Below are 18,888 nucleotides of genomic sequence, written 5' to 3' on the forward strand. Positions count from 1 at the left end.
ACGCGGTATATAACGCAGCCCACGCGGTATATATCCGTGTTAAAAAAAGATAATTAAAACAAAAAATAGTTATATACTCACCCCCTGGGATCCAGCGAATCTGTCCCTATGCGCACGGCTGCCGCCATCTTTCGTTCCCAGGATGCATTGCGAAATTACCCAGATGACTTAGCGGTCTCGCGAGACCGCTAAGTCTTCTGGGTAATTGCGCAAAGCATCTCTGGTAACGGAAGATGGCAGCCGTCGCGAGCGCATCGTCGGATGATCGAGGGTGAGTATAGCAGTTTTTTAAAATTATTTTTAACATTAGATTTTCTTTACTATTGACGCTGCATAGGCAGCATGAATAGTAAAAAGTTGGGGACACACAGGGTTAATAGCAGCGGTAACGTTACCCGCGGCATAGCGCGGTCCGTTACCGCTGGCATTAACCCTGTGTGAGCAGTGAGTGGAGGGGAGTATGCGGGCGCCGGGCACTAACTGTGGGGAGTAGGGAGGGACTGATCAGACTGTGGCCGTCGCTGATTGGTCGCGGCAGCCATGACAGGCAGCTGGCGAGGCCAATCAGCGACTTGGATTCCATGACAGACAGAGGCCGCGACCAATGAATATCCGTGACAGACAGAAGGACAGACGGAAGTGACCCTTAGACAATTAGGCTAGGTTCACATTGCGTTATGGCGGTACGTTAAACAGACTACGTTACACCGCAGCATAACGCGGTGTAATGTAGTCCGTTAATGCCCCATTGAAAGCAATGTCGGATGCATCGCTAGCGCACGCCCACAATGGGCATGCGCTAGGCGATGTGCCGTCATTGAGTGACGGACCCGAGACGCGGGCTGCAGCTTTTCCGGGTCCATCACTGCTAGCGCAGATGGAGCTAGCAGATGCTCCATCTGCGCTAGCGCTGTGCCAAAGTCGGCACTTGCATTAGCGCAGTCCGTTAGCGTATGCGCTGAACGGACTGCACTAACGCAATGTGAACCTAGCCTTATATAGTAGATATGTTTTTACAGCAGCAGCTATTAATCATTTACAGGCCCATTTCTAGTTACCTATGTTACTGAATTGCAATGTTTCTGTAAAAATCGGATGCCATACTGTGGCTCCATATGGCATCAGATTTTTTTTAACACAGTCATTAACTTATATTGGTGAGTCTCATCCAGTTTACAGAAGAATCTAGAATTTTCTGGCCCTCCGCCTGCCTTCGGTCTCTGAATATCAGGTGACTGCTTTTTTTAGTGCACGGTCCCCTGTCTGTGAAGAGAAGATGCCAAACAGTCCATGAACTACGAAAGCAGTGACCTGTCATTCAGAGACTGGAGACAGGCGGAGGGTCAAGAAATCGTGGACATGGAGGAGACCCAGTGCACAGTTCTGACCACTGTCCACCGAAATCTAATTGGCAGAAAATTTCAAATGGTGACCAAAGGTATCAATGTAATCAGTATCACTGCACCATTACCGCCATGTTTTTACTGTACACTATTAAATTGTGCTGACAGATTCTTTTAAAGACATATACAGAACTTACACAATTGGCATACTTGATTTAGCTTGGGGATAGTGTGGACTCCAGGAGGTCTGGGTGTCAAAGTAATGTACAGTTGACCTCAAAACCTGAAATCACCTGATGGGTTGTCATGGTATGTACATGGTGCTTCTGGCAGGTTCATTTTTATATATCTTACTAAATTCATAAAAGTTAAAGTCTATCTTGTATTTACCTGCAAATGAATCTTAAAGAATATAGTTTGTTCTGCATACAATGTAAAGTCTTAAAAGTAAAAGCTATGACTGATATAGAACAGAAACATGCCTTCTTGGATTGTAACTTGCTACTTTGATTTATGCTGCAGCTGTTATTGTGGCCTCCATATACGGGCACATAATCCCTCTACCACAGTGTGTATTAGATTTGCTATGACAAGAACCGTTCATTTAATATATACTAATACATAAACCAATTCATACTCTTTTTCAGTACTCCGAACACTACCCATGTGATTACAAAAGCGTAAGAAGCATGACTTTTCCTTTCTGAGACGAGCTACAGTGAGTGTTTTATTAATTACATGTATGACATTTGCAGTATGTTCTATTTAATGAGGATAATGTATACTTTTTTTTTTCTAAATATATACACACTTTAAAAAATAATATTCACCATTAAATAAAAAAATAAGCAAGTTTGATATCGTCGCTATTCTACAGATCTGTGGAATCACATCTGAGTCTTTTATTTTTTTTTTACCACAGAATGAATTCTATGAAAACATGGAAGAATTGCATTTTCTTTACGATTTTACTGCACTTGGATCTTTTTTTTCCCTATTTTCTAATTCATTGAATGTTAACCCCTTCATGACCCAGCCTATTTTGATCTTAATGACCTGACCGTTTTTTTGCAATTCTGACCAGTGTCCCTTTATGAGGTAATAACTCAGGAACGCTTCAACGGATCCTAGCGGTTCTGAGATTTTTTCGTGACATATTGGGCTTCATGTTAGTGGTAAATTTAGGGCGATAAATTTTGCGTTTATTTGTGAAAAAAATTGAAATTTGGCTAAAATTGTGAAAATTTAGCAACTTTCAAATTTGGAATTTTTATTCTGTTAATCGAGAGAGTTATGTGACACAAAATAGTTAATAAATAACATTTCCCACATGTCCACTTTACATCAGCACAATTTTGGAACCACATTTTTTTTTTACTAGGAAGTTATAAGGGTTAAAATTTGACCAGCGATTTCTCATTTTTACAACGAAATTTACAAAACCATTTTTTTAGGGACCACCTCACATTTGAAGTCAGTTTGAGGGGTCTATATGGCTGAAAATACCCAAAAGTGACACCATTCTAAAAACTGCACCCCTCAAGGTACTCAAAACCACATTCAAGAAGTTTATTAACCCTTCAGGTGCTTCACAGCAGCAGAAGCAACATGGAAGGAAAAAAATGAACATTTAACTTTTTAGTCACAAAAATGATCTTTTAGCAACGTTTTTTTTATTTTCCCAAGGGTAAAAAAAGAAACTGGACCCCAAAAGTTATTGTACAATTTGTCCTGAGTGTGCCAATACCCCATATGTGGGGGGGGGGGGGAACCACTGTTTGGACGCACGACAGGGCTCGGAAGGGAAGGAGCGCCATTTGACTTTTTGAATTAAAAATTGGCTCCAATCTTTAGCGGACACCATGTCGCGTTTGGAGAGCCCCTGTGTGCCTAAACATTGGAGCTCCCCCACATGTGACCCCATTTTGGAAACTAGACCCCCAAAGGAGCTTATCTAGATGCATAGTGAGCAGTTTGAACCCCCAGGTGCTTCACAAATTGATCCGTAAATATGAAAAAGTACTTTTTTTTCACAAAAAATTTCTTTTATCCTCAATTTTTTCATTTTCACATGGGCAACAGGATAAAATGGATCCTAAAATGTGTTGGGCAATTTCTCCTGAGTACACCGATATCTCATATGTGGGGGTAAACTACTGTTTGGGCACACGGCAAGGCTCTGAAGGGAAGGAGCGCCATTTGACTTGAAGGAAAAATTTTGGAAACTAGACCTCCCCTGGAACTAATCTAGATGTGCGGTGACCACTTTAAACCCCCAAGTGCTTCACAGAAGTTTATAACGCAGAGCCGTGAAAATAAAAAATCATTTTTCTTTCCTCAAAAATTATTTTTTAGCACGCAATTTTTTTATTTTCACAAGGGTAACAGGAGAAATTGGACCCCAATATTTGTTTCCCGGTTTGTATTGAGTACGCTGATACCCCATATGTGGGGGTAAACCACTGTTTGGGCACACGTCGGGGCTCGGAAGGGAAGTAGTGACGTTTTGAAATGCAGACGTTGATGGAATGGTGTGCGGGCGCCATGTTGCGTTTGGAGACCCCTGATGTGCCTAAACAATAGAAACCCCCCAGAAGTGACCCCATTTTGGAAACTAGACCCCCCCAAGGAACCTATCTAGATATGTGGTGAGCACTTTGAACCCCCAAGTGCTTCACAGTTTACAACGCAGGGCCGTGAAAATAAAAAAATCATTTTTCTTTCCTCAAAAATGATGTTTTCGCACGCAATTTTTTATTTTCACAATGGTAACAGGAGAAATTGGACCCAAATAGTTGCTGCCCAGTTTGTCCTGAGTATGCTGGTACCCTATATGTGGGGGTAAACCACTGTTTGGGCGCACGTCGGGGCTCGGAAGGGAGGGAGCACCATTTGAGTTTTTGAATGCAAGATTGGCTGGAATCAATGGTGGCGCCATGTTGCGTTTGGAGACCCCTGATGTGCCTAAACAGTGGAAACCCCTCAATTCTAACTCCAACACTAACCCCAACACACCCCTAACCACAACCCCAACACACCCCTAATCCCAACCATAACCCTAATCACAAGCCTAATCTTAACCCTATTTCCAACCCTATCCCTAATTCCAACCCTAACCCTAAGGCTATGTGCCCACGTTGCGGATTCGTGTGAGATTTTTCTGCACCATTTTTGAAAAAAATCCGCAGCTAAAAGGCACTGTGTTTTACCTGCGGATTTACCGCGGATTTCCAGTGTTTTTTGTGCGGATTTCACCTGCGGATTCCTATTTAGGAACAGGTGTAAAACGCTGCAGAATCCGCACAAAGAATTGACATGCTGCGGAAAATACAACTTAGTGTTTCCGCGATGTATTTTCTGCACCATGGGCACAGCGGATCTGGTTTTCCATAGGTTTACATGGTACTGTAAACCTGATGGAAAACTTCTACGAATCCGCAGCGGCCAATCCGCTGCGGATCCGCAGCCAAATCTGCACCGTGTGCACATAGCCTAATTCTAACCCTAGTTCTAACCCTAGTTCTAACCCTAGCTCTAACCCTAACCCTAGTGGAAAAATAAAGTAAATATAATTTCTTTATTTTATTATTGTCCCTACCTATGGGGGTGATAAAGTGGGGGGTTCATTTACTATTTTTTTTTATTTTGATCACTGTGATAGGTTTTATCACAGTGATCAAAATGTACCTGGAACAAATCTGCTATTGAAATGTTCAAATTGTCCTGCAAAAACAAGTCCTAATACAGCTACGTAGAAAGAAAAATGAAAAAAGATTCTTGGAAGAGGGTGTGGATTGGAACAAAAAATTCCCCAGTCTTTAAGGGGTAAAGGGCGGTTGTCTAGTCTTGTGATAAATGTCTGCACTCACTCCATGTGACTTCTGAATCCTTATAGGGTGTTCACTGTTTGCTGTCAGAAGTCTACAGTATTGCTGTCTAGATACAAGCATGCAATTTGAATATTTCCAGCCACATTCCCACTAGACTGCTCGACCTCTCTCATTTCATTTGTGTTGAGCTTGGCTAAGGACTTCTAGTTGGCACGTGACCGCCTGTATGCAAATCGTTTACTTGCGTTCATTTGACTACACTGACAGCCTATGGTGTACATGCTGTAAGGATCCAGAAGTTTGCAGATACATCAAATGACTAACTTTTCTCAGAAGACAGGACAACTCCTTCACCACCTTGGGCTTTTCCATTCGGGTTTTGGGTTTCAAATGTTTTTCTCCCCTTCTTCCCAGAGCCATAACTTTTTTTTTCTGTGAATATGGCCATGTGAGGTCTTGTTTTTTGCGGGACGAGTTGTACTTTTGAGCTACACCGTAGGTTTATCATATAGTTTACTGGACAACAGGAAAAAAAATTCAAGTGCTGTGAAATTTCAAAAAAGTGCATCTCCGCTATTATTATTATTTTTTTTTTACCATGTTCACTAAATGCTAGAACTGACCTGCCATTATGATTCTCCAGGTTATTACAAGTTCATAGACAGCAAACATGTATATGTTGTTTTTTATTTTAGTGATGAAAAAAATATCCAAAGTATGTTTTAAAAAAAAAAAAAAAACACATTTTTTTGAGACCTTTAACGTCTCCATTTTTCGTGATCTGGGCGAGGGCTTATTTTTTGTGGGAAGAGCTGTTTCACATTTTTATTTATACCATTTTGGGGTAGATGCAATGTTTTGAATGCCTGTTATTGCATTTTATTGCAATGTTGCAGCGACCAAAAAAACATTCTGGCTATTGATGTTTTTCTCGTTGCGCCGTTTACCGATTTCGGATTAATCATTTTTATATTTTGATCAGGCGATTATGAGCACGGCGATACCAAATATGTCTGCGTGTAGCTAAGGCTGTTTCACACTAGCGCCGGTACGGGGCCGTCGCGCTGTGTCGGCCCGACGTACCGACGCATACTGTGAAAAAAATGCCCGAAGTGGGCAGCGGAAGCAGTCTTAGGACGCTTCCGCTCCCCCATTGCAAGGTCCGGGGAGGAGGGGGCGGAGTTTCGGCTGCGCATGCGCGCCACATGTTTTTTTGTGGAGGCTGTCCGCCAAAACACGACGCAACCGTCGCACGACGGTTGTGACGTGTGGCACTGCGTCGCTAATAAAAGTCTATGGAGAAAAAACGCATCCTGCGGGCAACTTTGCAGGATGCGCTTTTTCTCCACAACGATGCATTGCGACGTGCAGTGCCCGACGCTAGTGTGAAAGTAGCCTTAAATGCTCATCTGCTATGAGTGCTGGAAGCTGGGCGCGGTCATAATTATCCAGCATTGACAGCCACAAGGGTCTCCTGCTGACTCTGGGTTGTCATGCCAACCCATCTGCTACCTGCGGTCATGTGACACTGGCACCGATGGGCGGAGCTAATGACACTTCTCCGGCATGATCCTGTTAAATGCCATCGGAGATTGACAGCGGCATTTAACATGTTAACAGCCGTGGGTGGAGCATGATGAAATAAGCTGACTTGTGCCAGAAAGTTGCTGGCTCATTGCTGGAACCCGCATCAAACAGGGGAAGGCCTGGTCATAGGTCGCAAAGGGGTTAATGTTTGTTAGCATGTTCCCCTGCATATATAGCAAGGCCTTAACATTCTTAACCCCTTTCCGTCCTGTGACACCACATGGACATCATGAAAGTCAGTGCCAATCCGACCTGTGACGCCTATGTGGCGTCATGGTGGGATCGCATTCCTGCAGGTCGGATGAACAAGTTAACTGGAATGTCACCCAACCTGCAGGTACAAGAGGACTTGTACTTCAGCCCGCTAATGCCCCCCCTCACGTGCCTGACAGCACCCTCCTGCCCCCGGTGATCTCCCCCTGCCACGGCGATCGCCCCCTGCCCCGCTGATGGCCCCCTGATCACCCCCTGCCCTGGCGATCACCCTCTGCCCTGGCGATGGCCCCCCTGCCCCAGTGATCGCCCCCTCTGCCCCAGTTTACCGATTGGGCTAAAGTGAGTTGGGCTAAAGTTAGGGTTGGGATTAGGGGTGTGTTAGGGTACGGTTTGTTGTTAAGGTTGGCATTCGGGTTAGGGGTGTGTTGGGGTTAGGTTTGGAGTTAGAATTGGGGGGTTTCCACTGTTTAGACACATCAGGGGCTCTCCAAACGCGACATAACGCCCACAGACCATTCCATCAAAGTCTGCATTACAAAACGTCACTACTTCCCTTCCAAGCCTCGACATGTGCCCATACAGTAGTTTTCTCCTACATATGGGGTATCGGCATACTCAGGACAAATTGGACAATGACTTTTGGGTTCCAATTTCTCCTGTTACCCTTGGGAGAAAAAAAATTGGTTACTAAAAGATCATGTTTGTGGAAAAAATGATTTTCTTTTTTTTTATTTTCACTCCTGGGTGCTATAAAATTTGGTTAAACACCTGGGGGTTCAAAGTTCTCACTACACATGTAGATAAGTTCTTTGGGGGGTGTAGTTTCCAACATGGGGTCACTTGTAGGGGGTTTCCACTGTATAGGCACATCAGGGGCTCTCCAAACGCGGCATGACGTCTGCGGACCATTCCATCAAAATCTGTGTTCCAAAATGTTGCTACTTCCCTTCCGATCCTCGAAGTGTGCCCAAACAGTAGTTTTCTCCCAAATATTGGGTATCCGCGTACTCGGGACAAATTGGACAACAACCTTTGGGGTCAAAATTCTCCTGTTACCCTTGGGAAAATAAAAAATTGGGGACTAAAAGATCATGTTTGTGGAAAAAATGATTTTTCTTTTTATTTTCATGCCCGGGCGCTATAAACTTTAGTGAAACCCCTGGGGGTTCAAAGTTCTCACCACACATCTAGATAAGTTCCTTGGGGGGTCTAGTTTCCAAAATGGGGTCACTTGTGGGGGAGCTGCAATGTTTAGGCACACAGGGGCTCTCCATACGCAGCATGGTGTCCGCTAACGATTGGAGCTAATTTTCCATTCAAAACGTCAAATGGCGCTCCTGCCCTGCCGTGCGCCCAAACAGTAGTTAGTGACCACATATGAGGCATCTGTGTATTCAGGAGAAATTGGCCAACAAATTTTAGAATCTATTTTATCCTGTTGCCCATGTGAAAATGAAAAAATTGAGGCTAAAAGAAAATTTTTGTTGGAAAAATTAAAATGTCCATTTTTTTTCCTTCCACGTTGCTTTAGTTCCTGTGAAGCACCTGAAGGGTTAATAATCTTCTTGAATGTAGTTTTGAGTTTTTGGAATAGTGTCACTTTTGGGTGTTTTCTGTCATATAGGCCCCTCAAAGGGACTTCAAATGATGTGGTCACTAAAAAAATGGTTTTGTAAATTTTGCTGGAAAAATGAGAAATTGCTGATAAACTTTTGAACCCTTACAATTTCCTAACAGAAAAATGTTTTTTTCCCCAAAATTGTGTTGATGTAAAATAGACATGTGGGAAATGTTATTTATTAACTGTTTTGTGTCACACAACTCTCTGGTTTACCAGAATATAAATTTGCAAAATTTTCAAAATTTGCCAAATTTCCGATTTTCGTTCACAAATAAACGCAAGAATTACCAACCTAAATTTACCACTAACATGAAGCCCAATATGTCGCGAAAAAACAGTCTCGGAATCGCTAAGATCCGTTGAAGCATTCTTGAGTTATTACCGCATAAAGGGACAGTGGTCAGAATTGCAAAAAATGGCCAGGACATTAAGGTCAAAATAGGCTGGGTCATGAAGGGGTTAAAGGGAGCATGTCATGTAAAATAATGCTATTGACCAGCAGATATGGGGTTAATCTGCAGGTTAGTAGAGTCCTGACCAGTGTGGCGCTGTAAGTGAAAGCCCCATCTGCTGAGAGGTAATTAACCTACTCCACTTGGCAGTGTTTGGTGTCCAGTCATAGGGCTGGTGCCGGAACGGTTTCAGTCACCGTTCAGTATATAGTGGTGGCTGTAACTGCACACGGACAGCCGGCTCTAATGCTGATACTGCTGTCACTCAGTGCTAGGGGTACGGTTGCAGCCACTACTTTCTGATTATATTATGTTTGTCTTTTTGAACTGTGTATTTAGAGCCTAGAACTTGGATTAAGAGTTGTCTTATGAAGGCTCCCCCTTTCCACATGTGTATTAAGGCATGTTGTAGAGCGTAGTCTTTTTCTATGACATAAATAGAGAGCCTTCTCAGTCTGTCCATGAATTACATGGCTGTTTAACTATGGTCACCATGTAAAATTTTTGGCCAGCAGTCAGGAGACTATGGATGGACAATTGTAGTATTATAAAATATCTGTTTAATAAACTGCTAGATGCATCGGAGGAAGAGGCAATGGTCGCGTCAAGACTCCAGGGTGAGGAAAAGACGACGGCTTAGTCGAAGTTTGGAACGTGAGGGACATGGAGGACGTAGACTTTCTCCTTACTGGAAATCACCAGCAAGATCTCGCTCCAGGAGGTATGCCAGATGTACATTACTGTACAAAAATGTTAGGCAGTTGTTGAATAATATGGATACATAATATTTTTTGATTGCTTTCTATTTGAATTTTTGTGAGCGTGCATGAAAAAATATAGCAATTCCATAATTTTGTTTTGTTATTTGTGTTTAAATGTGTGGGTAGCATGGTGGCTCAGTGGTTAGTCCTGGGTTCAAATCCCACCAAGGACAATATCTGCAACGAGTTTGTATGTTCTGGAGTTTTCGTGGGTTTCCTCCGGGTTCTCAGGTTTCCTCCCACATTCTAAAGACATACTGATGGGGAATCCAGATGGTGAGCCCCAATGGGGACAGTGATGATGTCTGTAAAGCGCTGTGGACTTAATGGCTCTAAATAAATGTATGTGTGTGTATATATAAGCTAAGGTGATAAGACAATTTTATTCTTCAGGTGAGGGAGATTACAGATTGATATAGGTTTCTTTATCTTTGTTTTAAAAGTAAGCAAATCTTACAGTTTATAAATTGCCATGAGGGCTATAGCATGTTTTTTTTTCTTTGTACTAACATAGCTATTTTGTTTGCTGTAGGAGATGATGTTTTCAGAGACTTCATTTTCACTTTTTATGCAACTATTTGATGGTTTATTGTGTTTTTCTTCCATGTTTTTCTTTTCTTTTATGTAAATCACTGTATGGTTAAATATGGTATCAGGTTGTTCTGTATGTGGCGATACTATTTGTGTGTTTGTTTTTTACATAAGTGTGTGTGTGTAAATATATTTATATCTACCGTATTTTATTATAAAACACTTTTTTCTTTCCAAATTTGGGAGGAAAATGCGGGTGCATCTTGTAATCTGAAGTGAGCTTACTGGGAGCTTATGGTGAAGTGCGGGAACCTGTCAGGAGGATTGTGCTCAGTAACCTACAGACAGTGTCAGGTCGGCGCCGTTATACTGATTACAGTGATACCTTGGTTGATGAAATCCGTCTTGTGGTTGTTGTTTAATCCTTATTTTCAATTTTGAGTTAATGATATGCCCGTGCTCCCGGGTGGCCTGTGGGGGTCTTCATGTGGTGCTCTGTGTAGGTATTCATCTGTATGGCTTATGACAGGTCACTGATCCCTCACTGACCTGCCCCCTAGTTTACATAATGAATATATGTACATACTGGAAGCAAAATCCTTCAGCAGGCAGGCTAGCCGTGGCACCTGTGCTGCAGCATAATCTCATGTTGAGGTTATCCCGATAGTATATAAAAAAAATCCATTTGAAAATGGCGCAGGAGCAGCTAATGGTGTATATAGAGGTCATCCTATTGTGCAGGCACGGACGGCGCTATCTTGCTAGAAAAGGATAAAAAAAATTCCTCCAAGATGGTGCCTCCCGCGCCTGTGCAGTAGCGGCTATCGGCAATCGCGTTCCAGCTTACATGTGTGACGTTATGATCGCGCTGGCTCACTCCAAGCACCAGCGCCATCATAAGCAATGTCAGAGCTATATGAGAGCTGACAGTCTGTTACAATGCTCATGATCGGTGGTAGCATGGATTGCGAGCATTTAACCCCTCTGATGCCGCTGTCGATAGAGACATCAATCGAGTTGCTGGGAGGAAGCTTCCTTTCTGTTCCAATCGGCACAACATGATTGTGTTGATTGTCTCCATGGTTACCCCGGGCTAAAAGATGGCCACGTGGTCACCCAGGAACGGGGTCCTCTAAGTTCCTACTCAGCAAGGGATGACACGCCGCCTTCCTTTGTGTGATGCACGGATCTAATGCCCTGCAATGCAAAAGCATTGCTGTGTATCAGCAGTCAGTTCAGGAAAAATTGATGTACCACCATGGAACAAAATAAGAGTAAAAAAAAAAAAAGTTTAAATAATATTTATGTAAAAAAGTACACATACTTGGTAGTCTATAAAACTGTCACACTAACTCCATTCAGTGAACACTGTAAAAATTAAAAAAAGTTGTAAAAAATCTTTAATTTATCATTATGCCTGCCGCTGAACAAAAGTGGAATAAAACGCTATAAAAAAAATCTAATGTAAATTAAAATGGTATCTCTGAAAGCGTCATCTTGCCCCACAAAAAACAAGCCACCATATAGCTCCATCAGTTGAAAAATGAAAGATACAGCTCTCAGAATATAACGATGCAAAAACATTTTTTTTTTTTATATAAAATTGTTTGTGTAAAGGGCAAACATCTTTTTTGTCCTGCCGTGTGTGTATGTGTATATAGGTATGTGTATATACATTATAAATATACACCCCTATATATCTGATATTTGCTAGTGGGTTATTTATGGTTTTAGAAAGGATTTGTATGACTTAAAAAGTACCACTTTGTACCCTGGATGTGGTATAAAGATTTGAAGGCTGGTGCCTTGATTTTTCTATGATTTTATATTATGTTTCACTTAATCATGAAAAATTGGACATACAATCAGAATATTACTCCAACTAACAAGGTCATATTACTCTAAGGCTGAGTTCACACTGGGCATTTTTGCTGCTTTTTTTTGCAGCAAAACCTGATTTCTTGGCAGGAAAAAAAGCTGCGGCAAAAACACCTTTTTTTGCTGATTTTTTTTTTTTTTTTTTTTTTTTTTAGGCTCTTTTGGGCTAACTTGTGTTTTTTGTGCTTGCTAATAAAGTTTAGTGCCCCCAGAGGGGAAAAAAAACTTCCTGTTGAACCATATCTCTAGAACACAATCTGACTGGAAAAAATCACACAGCACTCAGACCATCCGAGTTCTGTCCGATTCTTTTACACACCAGTGTTTTTTTTTTTTGATTTTTTTAAAAGCCGGCAATTTAACAGCCACATACAGTAAAATTACAGGAGGACTTGGCAGGATAGAATAAATTACATACAGTATATACACATAGAATGGCTAGATATACAGATGTCAGTGACATATACAATTAGTACAGTGCTTGTGCAGCTTACTATACAGTTATTTAATTATTAAAAGATGATTTTTGTGGAAAAAAAATGGCGTGGGCTCCCGCGTAATTTTCTTAACCAGCAGGGGGAATGCTGGGGGCTGATGTTTATAGCTTGGGAAAGGGGTAATACCCATCGAGTTTCTCAGGCTATTAATATTCACTCACAGGCTAAAAACATCAGCTCTCAGCTGTCCCAGAAAAGGTGCATCTATAAGATATACCAATTCTGACACTTAGCTTCGCTCTTCCCACTTACCCTGATGCGGTGTCAAGTGGAGTAATAGTTGCGGGGGTTGATGTCACCTTTGTATTGTCAGGTGACATCAAGCCCAGAAGTTAGTAATGGAGAGGCGTCTATAAGATTCCCCCATTACTAACCCCATAGTCATGTTGTATAAAAACACACACACACCCAGAATAAAGTCCCTTAATTGAAAGAATGATAGACTCGATTAATAAATCTTAATTATACCATACTTATAGCATCGCCCATTCCAGTGACTCCATTATCCCATGCAAGAGAATTTAAAGTAAAAAAGAACAATATCCCTCACCTGTCCGTCATTTTGTCCCATACCATAATGCATTTCTTGGGCCATAAACAGTTTTCTACCTGGATGGTGCCAAGATGAGAACCACTGGTGAATGGGCTGCTGCAAGCACAGCATCGGTGACTAGTGGTGACGTCATTGAGGTTACTGCCGGTCACTGAGGCTGCATTCCCAGCTGGGCTGAGCAGGGTGACATTGATGAGCTTCCTGCTAGCACCATGAGAAAGTCTCATGGCGCAGAGGCGAGTTCACCTGGAGAATTTCACTGCCGTGAACTCGCCTCTGCACCGTGAGAGTTTCTCACGGTGCTAGTGGGGATCTCGCAAAGGTCACCGCAGTTCTGCCCAGCTGGGAATACAGCCTCAATGACCAGCAGTAACCTTGGTGATGTCACTGATGCTGCACTCTTAGCAGCTCATTCACCAGTGGTTCCCAACCTGGACAGTTCTATCCTGGAACCATCCAGGTTGAAAACCGTTTATCCCCCCAGACATGGATTATGGCGTGGGACAGAACGACAGACAACTGAGGGATATTGTTGTATTTTATTTTTTTTTATTACAGGAGATGAGGGATTCAGTGGAATGGGTATTAGGTAAGTATAAGGCTATGTTCACACGTTCAGGATTTCCATCCTTTTTTTTTCCTGACTGAAACTGCAGGTCTCTGCAGAAAACGCAGGTGCGTTTTTTGGTGCGTTTTTGGTGCGTTTTTTAGTGCGTTTTTTAGTGCGTTTTTTGATGCAGTTTTGTCTGCAGATTGTCTGTGTTTGACAGAAATAAAGTTTACTGCAGTGGGGAGGAAAAAAAAAAAAAAATGATGTCATTTCCTTGTCCAACCCTTTTCTTCTTCCATCCTCCATTTTGGAACTTAACACACCAAAATGAGTGGACGTGTTTGTAATGACAGCGCTCTGCAGAGTGCCGAGAGTAGGCCAGATGACAGCCCGCGGATCCAGCTCCGCACACCACACCGGATTGCGATCCTGGGGTTGATTCTTCTAATCTTGAATCGTCATAAACGTCAGGTAAGCAGATGTGTTTGTTTTATATATTGGGTTATGGGTACATGGCCACGTTCTGGAAACGCTGTGTGTTTGGCGCTGCGTGGGGCCGCAGCGCCAAACATGCAGCGTCCAGATGTAACAGCATAGTGGAGGGGATTTCATGAAATCACGTGTCCACTGTGTGTCATGCGTCAGCCCTGCGACTCCGGACATGCTGCGCGTCTTTTATGATCACAGCATGTCCGTGTTCCTTGCTGAGAAGCTGCGGCTCCGCAAGGAATAAAACAGGGCCCTATGCGTGGGGTGCGATGATGCCGGATTTGTACAATGAACACATCTGGCATCATTGCGTCCCAGAAGGGGGTGGGCCTTCCTGAATGTGGACACGTACCCTTACATAATCCACATTGTTTTCCAGGCATGTTGGATATATTTTTCTAATTGTTGTGTTTACAAAATATTTTTTTATTTTTTTATTTTAGAGGCTGCGGCGGCAGAGAAGACGTGCGCAGAAACGAATGTGGGTGCACCCGCTTGTAGCAGACCGAACGGAGAAGGGGCACTTTCATGTGCTGTACAATGATTTGAGGAGGTAAGTAGAAATATATTGAATGACTAATTTACATTTTTTTGCTAGCAATACTTGTGAAGTAACCCTTTTTTGTGTTTCTTTTTAATTTTTCAGATATCCTGAAAAATTTATCTCTTTTTGTCGGCTACCAATTACGGCCTTCGACAGACTTCTTACCATCCTGGCACCCCATTTAAAACGGCAAGACACGGTGATGAGGAAGTCCATCTCTGCTGAGGAAAGGCTGCTCATCACCTTGCGGTAAGTAACAATTTTTCAGGGGGGAATGTAGTTAGGTCTCTATTCTACACGTCTCTGTGTCCAGTATGTGTGATTAAACCCACCCAGTCCTCCTGTTGGACAGGGTGCACACATACACACACACACGTGAGATACGGCCGAGTGTTGCATGGTAATCCCCGGCCCTGCCGCCTGCACTCTGGAGCGGAGTGTGCACCCACATACCAATACATGGAGCCGCACGCTCCACAACGGAGTGCATGCAGCAGGTCCGGGGATTACCATGCAACACTCGGTCATATCTCGCATGCGTGTGTGCACAAGTCCCATCAGGCTTTCTATTTAAATTTTTTACACCCTTTGTGTTGTGCTGGGTGTTAATGCCATCATTATTGAATGGTGCTGGACGCATATTATAGCGGCTTTACTTGTGACATGTTGTAATTACCTTTTTGTGTGACATTTCTAATTTTCTTTTTTGTTTCTTTGCAGATTTTTGGCCACAGGAGAGAGCTATACATCACTGCACCTCCAATTTAGAGTTGGTAAATCTACCATCTCTAACATTGTGAGGTGCACATGTACCGTCATCTGGCAGAAGTTGCAACCTATAGTGATGCCTTCCCCAACCGAGGAGACTTGGCTGCAGGTTGCAGCAGGCTTTCAGTCTGTGGCCAATTTCCCAAACTGCATAGGTGCAGTCGATGGTAAACATGTTCGGGTTCAGCAGCCACCACGATCAGGATCACGCTTCTTTAATTATAAGAAGTATTTTTCAGTGGTCCTGATGGCGGTGGCTGATGCCCATTACAAATTTGTTGCCATTGATGTTGGTGCCTATGGTAGTACTGGGGATTCTCGGGTGTTGCGAACGTCACAGATTGGGATGCAAATTCTTCGAGATGGCGGCACGCTCCCAGCCCCAAGACCTTTGCCGGGTTCCACACATCCAGTGCCCTTTGTGATGGTATCGGATGAGGCGTTTCCCTTAACGACAACCCTGCTGCGCCCATACCCACGAAGGGGACTGGATGCCCGACGGAGGATTTTTAATTATCGGCTGAGTCGTGCACGCAGATATGTGGAATGCACCTTTGGGATCATGACTAGTCAGTGGAGGATCTTTCACACTGCCATTCAGTTGGACACAGACACCGTTGATGCTGTGATAAAGGCTTGCTGTGTACTCCACAACTATGCTCGTGAGTACAACACTGACGTAGATGTGGAGTACCAGCAGGCAGTATTTAATCCAGTGGTCAACGGGGGTCTGGGCAGGCCGTCCAACTCGGGTGTGCGTGTGAGAGAATCCTTCACTGACTACTTCATGAGTCCAGAAGGTGCCGTGCACTGGCAATACTCCTGTGCTGGTGTTGAGCAGCCTGACCAGCAGAGAAGGATGCATCTACACTGACCCCCCCAGAAATGTTGCCGACATCGCTGATAACAGTTTTGCCAACATCCCGAAGAATGAGAAACGCCAGCAACCAACACAAAAGTTTGAAAAAAAATTTTTTTGTTTCATGTTACCAAAAAAAGTTTTAAATAATTGGTTGTAATATCAATAAAAAATCTATTTGGGTGTAATTTGTTTTTTTTTTTGTTTTTTTTGGCTAAAAAAATTTTGGTGTTTTATGAAAATAATAGCAGTATGACGTATACAATTGTTAACACATCAACACATAAACCACTAATTGATAGCCCATAAACCCAGGATAGCGGCCTTGACCGCATTGTAATAAAGACGAGAATATTATGTGTGAAATATAATATATTTAAAAGAACACAAATTCTTTGCAATATTTACAAAAGATTTTTCAATTTGAAAAAAACAAAAAAAAGCCCCTTTCAAAGGCAACCGGCAACTGGAGCTAAAAAACAAACAAAAAAAAACTCGGTGCCACTGAAAACTTTTGCCCACGTTCAATTCAGAAAAGTATATTCTGGAGAATAGAGGAAATTTGATCCCTCTGATTGATATGGTGCTCCCCCCATATGCTGCGAACTTCCTCTATCTCCAGAAGTAACTTGGCTGTGGGCCAAATACTGGGGTCTGGAAGCTGGTGTTTCCGGTGTTCGGTGTCGGGGCCTGAAAAGTCCCAACACCCCCATCAGAACTTCATTGTATGGAGATATCGGAGCAGGGTCCTCCAGAGCAGTGAGGGACATCTGGACCATGGACATGAAAAGAGATTGTCTATCCGGTGGCAGGGAGCGTGTTTTTTTTGCCACAGTTATTGCGAAGGAGTCGCAGTGGTCATCAGAACTTGATTTTTTTAATAGATCTAACGTGTCGCAAGCTATTTGGACAGTTTGGTCATCTTGGTTTTTCTTTGTTTTTTTTTTTTTTTTTCTCTGCTGCCACCGGATAGACAGATCTCTTCTCCACTCTCACAGCTTCTGCGGAATCAGATGCTTCAGCAGCTGCTGAACTAGATGTTGATGCAGCAGCTGCTGAAGTGGATGCTGATTCAGCAGAAGCTGTGGGAGTGGAGGTAGAGATGGTCCCTCCCACTCCAGAGGAACTGCCTGCTCCATCCTCTTTGTCGCTGTCCTCCAAATCACCCACCGACATGTTTCCTTCCGTCCTGTTGGAGAAAAAAAAAACATCAATTTTTCGCACAACATATTATATTTAAATAATCATGTGGAGTGGATTTTAACTTACTTTCTCAATGTCCTACTGGACACAAGAAACTGCAGCTCTTCGCTAAAGGGAAATTTACTTTTGATTGGCGAAGAGCCACTCTTAGAACATTCGTTCAGGAACTTCGTGAAACGGTCTCTGACTGAGCGCCAACGTTTCCTCACATCGTTATCTACCAAAAAAAGGTTACAAAATACAACAACATTTTTTGTGAGATCTAAACAAATTAGATTTTTAATATACTCAAGGTTTACTAAATAAATTTAAATAAAATTACCAATTTGCTGCTGTGTACTCCCTGGATACTTGTCCCAATCTGGGATAAGGTCTCGTACTATTTTAGTCCAGGCTAGTTCCCGGAAATATTTATCCTTGTAGGATTCATCAGCTGGGTCCCACAAGGCCGGATAATCCCGAACCTACAATAAATACAATAGTGTCATCTCATAATCTATAGCGCGACCAAGTAATGTTAAACAATTGCTGGAATTGTTTGTGTTTGGTGTGAACTTTAGTATTGTGCTAAGTCGCCGGACACAGGGACAACTCTCCCATCCTAAATACCGGATGGGAGTAGTAGTCCGATACGGCGACTTAGCACAATAGAGGCATATCGTCGCATGGGGACGGACACACGTATTTAAGTATTTAAGTGCCACGTATAAGTGCCACGTGCCACGTATTTAAGTGCCACGTATAAGTGCCACGTGCCACGTATTTAAGTGCCACGTGCCACGTATTTAAGTGCCACGTATTTAAGTACCACGTATTTAAGTGCCACGTATAAGTGCCACGTGCCACGTATTTAAGTGTCACGTGCCACGTATTTAAGTGCCACGTGCCACGTATTTAAGTGCCACGTATTTAAGTGCCACGTGCCACGTATTTAAGTGCCACGTGCCACGTATTTAAGTGCCACGTGCCACGTATTTAAGTGCCACGTATTTAAGTGCCACGTATAAGTGCCACGTGCCACGTATTTAAGTGCCACGTGCCACGTATTTAAGTGCCACGTGCCACGTATTTAAGTGCCACGTGCCACGTATTTAAGTGCCACGTGCCACGTATTTAAGTGCCACGTGCCACGTATTTAAGTGCCACGTGCCACGTATTTAAGTGCCACGTATTTAAGTGCCACGTGCCACGTATTTAAGTGCCACG

General features: G+C 42.9%; 1 protein-coding gene across 2 annotated transcripts in view; it reads left to right on the plus strand.

The window, feature by feature from the left end:
• CLK3 (CDC like kinase 3) overlaps positions 1 to 18,888 on the plus strand; it is a 76,871-nt gene that overhangs the window by 13,517 nt on the left and 44,466 nt on the right. For both annotated transcript variants that reach the window (XM_077264027.1, XM_077264028.1), the window contains exons 2-3: positions 1,991 to 2,061; positions 9,625 to 9,770. In XM_077264027.1, the coding sequence (XP_077120142.1) occupies positions 9,625 to 9,770 (146 nt within the window). In that variant the 5' untranslated portion in view covers positions 1,991 to 2,061. The remainder of the gene's footprint in view (positions 1 to 1,990; positions 2,062 to 9,624; positions 9,771 to 18,888) is intronic.

This window comes from Ranitomeya variabilis, chromosome 5, assembly GCF_051348905.1.
Source record: "Ranitomeya variabilis isolate aRanVar5 chromosome 5, aRanVar5.hap1, whole genome shotgun sequence".
NCBI lineage: Eukaryota > Metazoa > Chordata > Amphibia > Anura > Dendrobatidae > Ranitomeya > Ranitomeya variabilis.